Here is a 6,908-nt window from a genome sequence, read left to right as displayed (position 1 = left end):
TAGCTAGTAACGTTCTAGAAGATCTACCAAGATGCTTTCTTAAGCAATACGTGATCCTTCAACTAACCAGATTAGAACACCTGGCAAGGCCGTTATAACCGTGCACTTGGCCAAGGTCATCCATAACCCAATCGTAAGAAGACACGTGTCCAGGTTGTTATACATGCACATGCAACGTATAAGCTGAACCTATCGCATGAGGACACGTGTCCAGTTGGTTACTAGCGCATCTTCTAAAGAGACAGCTGGCCCAATCACCTTCCCACACCCTTCGGCTATAAATACCCTCTCAATCATCATGAGGTATTCATTCACTCCCATTGTACTCTCACTGTTTACTTAAGTACTTTATCTTCATCAGAATTGTACTTATTCTCACGCCGGAGGGTGGTTACGGGAAGATCCCCCCTCTTGTCCTTCCTGTAGCGAGCTCACGGTGTTGGTTTTGCAGGTTCATGTCACTAGACTTTGAGAATTGAGTTCATATCGTATTGGCAGTTAACCACATCCTACCCTGTAGACTCATTGGATCTAGGACTCATCTAGTGGAGTAGATCTGTGTTTCTTCATTGGCGCCATCCGTATTTTTGTTAGAACAGCAAGAATTTTTTTCCATTCTCTTTACGATATGAATCAGTTACCTAAAGGGCCGACGGAGAACCAGGCGCAATCTGCACGAGATCTCAATCTTGGAACACGTGAAGGAGCAACGTCTGTTTTTCCTTAAATCACGACTCCTTGTACACGAACCGATGCCGTAAACCCTGGAGGTTTTACCTTGGGTGGTTCGACGGCTCGGGGACTGTTTGCTCAACAAGTATGTGTTACCCGGTGGACACCGGAAATATTATCACACCAATTACCGACTTGCGGCGTGTTACAGCTTTAGGGGGTTCCAATCTTGGAGATCTGGAACGAATTATGAGAGATGCTCATCTAACTCACTCAGAGTTAGGCCTGGAAGAGAATTCTGGTGATTCTACTCCAAGGAGAGTTCGACGTCATAACTCTAGATCTGAAGGAATTTTATCTCAGGACGATTGGCTCCGCATTCAACAAGAAAATTTGGTTGCTGAGTACGAACGTAGGGTGCGAAACGAGCAGTTCCATGCTCGCACCCTGACGTATGATGAATCCCCCCAGGAGATCGGTTTCTCCTCCCATACGAGGAAGTCACATTCAGTACAGTCAGCCACTAGAACAAAATTTGGATGAGATCCGAAGGTTACGCCCTTGTCCCCGTATAGATATGCGGTTACCATCTTATGAGGACAAACTTGACGGACATGATTCAACGTATCGTCCGGAAGGAAGTTATTACAGCGGAGACAGCCGTCTCACTTCATACGGAGGGGCTAGTTATTCGTGACCAGTTGTCCGCCATGCGGAATACCATAGTAACGCTGAGCACGATTTTTCCAAACCTTATCGTCCAGAATCTTTCGCTGAGAAGTCAAAGTTCATTTCAAGCATCGCGACAGCTCCATTTCCGATGAATGCAAAAATCTCGACGTCTGTCGGGACATATAATGGAATGTCGGATCCCAGCGGTCATTTGTTAAGGTTTGTAGCAGTGGGAGGAGTCAGTGGATGGACTCTCCCATACTGGTGTCATATGTTTGCATTAACGTTTATTGAGGCCGCCCGGGATTAGTTCGAAAAATTGCCCGACGGACAGATCAAGAGCTGGAATGACTTTGTGACAAAATTTTCTTAGCATTTCAGTCAACAAAAGAAACATACCCACGACCCCTCAGAAATAATATTGGATGTTACAAGGCGAAATAATGAGTCTATCGAAGATTTCATTACTCGTTTTATTAACGAGAGTCTTAATATTGGCGGGGTTAGCGAGGATATGTTGAGGGGGGCATTCCGCAAGAATGTTCATAGTGATGCTTTGATCCGCACCCTCACAGGGAGAGACGGAATGCCCGAGTCTTGGGATGAAATCATGAAAGCGGCAAAGTTGTTTGCAAGAACTGAAAAAACTTTGGTTCCAGTAGTCAAAAGCAATTACCAAGGGTCGAGTTCCAAACTCCGAGACCAAATAGGCAGGCCAAGGGAACAATTTGGTCAAGACTAAAACCGACTTCGGAACCACCAAAGCAATTCGATGCAAGGTCCTTGATCGGCAATAAGGGAAAGAGTAATTTTTCAGCTCGATCCTCTAACAATTGGACCCTATTATCAAAAACTCCCTCAGAAATCCTCACAACTGAGAATTTGACCTTCAGGACGCCTCAACCATTACCGAGGAAGTCATTCCTCTATAATAAAAAACGTTGCTCATACCACAACGACATTGGACACAACACGAACGAGTGTGTAGCCCTTATAAATGAAATTGAAGCAGCTGTTAAAAATGATAAACTTGAGCATTTGGTCAAAGATACACGACCAGGGATTGGTAAGCCTCCCGCAAGGGATAGCCAGGGCCCCGCCAAAAGGCAAGTGAAGGATCTAAACGTTCACATGATTCAGGGTGAACAGTGGGTTGGAGGAAAAAGGAAGGAGCATTTGGATAAAGAGTGGAAGAATGAGCCCATGATTTTTCCTCGAATTAGGGGCGGACCATGTAACAAGAATCCGTTGATAATCACTGCTCTCTTCGGCCACTACCGATCACAGTATGTGTTTTTTGATACTCGCAGTACGTCTGATATCATGTACGAACAATGTTTCGAACAGTTAGACGAGGAAGACAAAGAAAGGTTGAAACCAATTCATGCCCCCGTTTCTGGTTTCGGAGGAGAAATAATGCATCCGCGAGGAGTGATATCGTTCCCGGTAACACTCAGCGACGGAATCAATTCAAGAACGGAGGAAATTGAATTTTTGGTCCTACTAGCAACTTCTAAACATGACATCATTTTAGAATGAGAGGCGATTGGTGACTTCAAATCCCACCCGTCCACAGCCCACGATGCAATAGGAGTTCCAACCCGCACCGGTGTGGCAATAATTCATGTCAATCGGCATTGCTTTGCAACTGAGAGTTCAAGACCCGGGAAGGTCCCAAAGAAAATTTTAAGGACTGAACCAGAAAAATGGGTGTTGAACAAAAAGTTCCCTAATCAAACAATCGTGATTGGACCTGCTATCTCCGAGATAGTTAGGACTTTTCTAAAGCAGCTATTGACAAAAAACTTGGACATCTTCGATTGGCAGCCTGCGGACATGACTGGTGTCCCGCGGAGCATTGCTGAACACAAGCTAAGGGTAAACCCGATGTTTACCCCAATTGTCCAGAAAAAGCGGAAGATGGGCCCAGAACAAACGAAAGCTATGAAGAGCAAGTACAAGATCTTCTTCATGCCGGGATCATCCGGGAAAGTAAATATCAGACATGGGTAGCCAATCTAGTCATTGTTCCAAAAAGCAACGGAACATGGCGAATGTGTATTGATTTCAAAAATCTAAACAAAGCTTGTCCAAAGGATTGCTATCCATTGCCAGAAATAGATCTCAAGGTAGACGCTGTGGCCCATTTAAGTTTAAATGCTTCCTTGATGCCTATAAGGGCTATCATCAAATCCTCATGGCGGCTGGTGACAAGGATAAGACAGCATTTCGCACAGACTAGGGGATATTTTGTTATAATATGATGCCCTTCGGATTGAAAAATGCGGGTGCCACATACCAACGGTTAATGGACCAAGCTTTCAAAGATCAGATAAGCCGAAACCTGGAGGTTTATATGGATGATTTAGTGATCAAAAGCGTCGAAGAAGATCAAATGTTAAGAGATATTGAAGAGACCTTCAAAACATTGAGAAGCATCAATATGAAGTTGAACCCGGTTAAGTGTTCGTTTGGGATGGAAGAAGGAAAGTTTCTGGGAGTAATTGTAACAGATGCGGGCTTCAAAGCTAACCCCGACAAGGTTCAGGCTATAGCCCGCATGCCTTCTCCTTCTTCCCTCAAAGAAGTTCAGACACTCAATGGAAGACTTGTGGCACTCAATCGTTTTTTAGCAAATCATGCGGCCAAGTCTTATCCATTTGTGTCCACACTAAGAAACTGCATCAAAAAGGCACATTTTAGATGGACCGCAGAAGCCGAACAAGCATTCCTGGAATATAAAAAATGTTTGATGGAACTACCCACGTTAACAGCACCATGGGCGGGTGAACCTCTGACACTGTATTTGTCCGCTTCTGATATTTCTATTGGGGATGTGCTATTGACAGATAGAAAAAATGTCCAAACCCCAATTTACTATGTTAGTCGGACACTGTCAGACCCGGAAACCAGATATTCGATGTTAGAAAAACTCGTCTTAGCATTGGTTTATGCAGCCCGACGGCTCCAAAGATATTTCCAAGGTCATCCCATCAATGTGTTAACTGGGTACAAGCTCAAGAACGTGTTAAGTAAGCTCGAATTTTCTGGACGATTGACAAAATGGGCCATCGAGTTGGGTGAACATGCAATTGAATACAAACCCAGACCAGCAATCAAGGGGCAAGTACTGGCTGACTTTGTTACTGAAGTTCCGCAACACAAAGAAAAAGAATGTTTAATCGAGCAACAGCCCTAAGCACCTCCGGAATAAGGGCAAGTTTGGTTGTTATTCACGGATGGAGCTTCAAGTAGTGAAGGACGCGGCGCGGGCCTCAAGCTAGTCAATCCTGAAGGCCACGAGTTTACGTATGCCATAAAGTTAGACTTCAAAAGCACTAACAACGAGGCAGAATACGAAGCTTTCTTGGCAGGCTTGCGGATTGCTAAAAAGCTCGGAGTGAAACATTTGGAAGCACGGGTGGATTCCATGCTGATCGCGGGATGGATAAACGGAACGTACGAAGCAAAAAACGACATCATGGCTTCTTATCTCTCGCAAGCAAAGGTCTTAATCCGACAATTCTCCTCCTTCAACATTTTCCACATCAAAAGGAGCGAGGATAAGTCTGCGGATGCTCTTAGCAAACTAGCTTCGACAAATTTCGAACACTTTGCTAAAGACATTTGTGTCGAAGTCTTGGACCACCCGTCCGTTCCTCAAAATCAAGTTTTGGTAATCCAAACGGGTGTTGAATCATGGATGACACCGATCAAAGCTTACTTATCTTCCGGAATTCTCCCAGCAGGAAAGGCTGAGGCTCGGAAGATCAAGCACAAAGCTCTAAATTACCAGTTGAACGATGGTATTTTATACCGGAGATCATTCCTCGGTCCGCTACTACGTTGTGTAGACGCGGAAGACGCAAATTATCTAATCCGAGAAATTCACGAAGGCATTTGCGGATTACACGCGGGTCAGAGAATGACAGTTGCGAAGATCATGAATGCAGGGTACTACTGGTCGGGCATGCATTTAGACGTTGTGCAAGAAATCAGAAAGTGTGATTCCTGCCAGCGCCATGCCCCCAACACCTTGCGCCCAAAAAATGAACTGATTCCGGTGACGTCTGCGTGCCGTTTCAGAAATGGGCTATAGACAATATGGGACCATTCCCGGAAGCCCCTGGACAGGTCAAGTTTTTGATAGTGGCCATTGATTACTTCACCAATGGGTGGAAGCCAAACCGGTTGCATCGATAACGGCATCAAGTGTGAAGAAATTCCTGTGGGAATTCATCATTTGCCGGTTTGGTCTTCCGCAAGAACTAGTAAGTGACAATGGGACCTAATTTTCCGATAGCGGACTACAGGAATGGTTGAAAGAACTTCAATTTATTCAAAATTTCACCTCGGTAGCTCACCCGCAGGCAAATGGTCAGGTCGAAATGACCAACCGAACTATTAAATTTGAGACTCGTGAATATTTTCGTGTTCTGTGATTTGTGAATTAACCTTAATTATCAAGTGGTAATTATTAATAATAAATAATTACATTATCTTTAAGTTAAAGAAATCGAATAACAAATACATTGGATAATGAATGCATTATTGGTGAATGTATTGTGGAAACGTTGGTTTAGAATGGATAATGATTATAAGTATCTACAATTAATATTAATTCTAAGTATGAGAAAGTTTTGTTGTTTATGGAATAGGCTTTGCGATTCAAAAGGGGATAGCGGCGCAGCTTGTTGCTCGCTTACCCATTATCCAGATGTAGTTCGATTTGTGTTATATATAAAAGGATCAATATTTTCTCTTTATGGAATTGATAATTGAAAATATCTACTTTTGGGTTTGATTTGGTTATAGATTTTCAATTTTCGATTCTGGTCATTTGTTTGGTTAGACTGAATTTTGATAAAACCCTAACCGCATATGGTGAATCTACTTCGTATGATTTACTGAATTGGTGATTTTGTTTCAAGTTTTAATTTTACAAAGGAGAAAGTTTATTATATTTTCTAAAACCTGAATTATATATACGGTCTTAATGCATGGTTTTTCATGTGATTGGTTCTTCAAGTTAAATCAATTAAATAAATTAGTTATTCAATCTGATTAATCTATTGAATGTTAGCATGAATATTTGAGACAAAACAAAGTCCAGTAGATATTTTTTTATGGGATTTTATGTTAAATTCTTTTATGTTATAAAATTCACATGGTATCATGGATACTGTGTAAAAGTTAAATTACATGGTGCATGAATAATTAACTTTGAAATGCTTTGTGATGCATATTATTAGAACTAGAACTAGTTGTATTTTGCCAATAGGTTGAAACTGATATTAATCAAATTAATTGCTATTAGTATTTTAATTTGTTTTGGTGTTATATGTGAAATCCAACGGATTAAAGTTGATTTTAGAATGTACAGTTTCAATCTATTACAAGTTTCAGATTACAAAGATAATTCAACTAATTGGTTTTGGCAACCGGAAATAAACAAAAGTTTAACCGGGCCAAAGATTATCCAAAAAGAAGCCTAACCAGTTATGTTGGAGACGTGGCAAGTCGTGACATCTTGAGAAAGATTGTTGAATAAAGCTTGCTGGTGG

The 6,908-nt window shown here is 42.1% G+C and overlaps 1 protein-coding gene across 1 annotated transcript; it reads left to right on the top strand.

Moving 5' to 3' along the window:
- The first annotated feature begins 4,825 nt into the window (after nt 1–4,825).
- Nucleotides 4,826–5,443, top strand: LOC143548497 (uncharacterized). The gene has a single exon (XM_077039646.1). It carries the CDS (start codon nt 4,826–4,828, stop codon nt 5,441–5,443), a length of 618 nt encoding a protein of 205 aa, XP_076895761.1.
- The last annotated feature ends 1,465 nt before the right edge of the window (nt 5,444–6,908 follow it).

This window comes from Bidens hawaiensis, unplaced genomic scaffold (genome assembly GCF_021521415.1).
Source record: "Bidens hawaiensis isolate Kalapana, Puna unplaced genomic scaffold, B.hawaiensis_p1.1 tig00015188_1, whole genome shotgun sequence".
In the NCBI taxonomy this organism is placed as follows: Eukaryota; Viridiplantae; Streptophyta; class Magnoliopsida; order Asterales; family Asteraceae; genus Bidens; species Bidens hawaiensis.
Note: the sequence above shows the minus strand (reverse complement) of the source record. Positions and strands in the feature narration are given on the sequence as shown.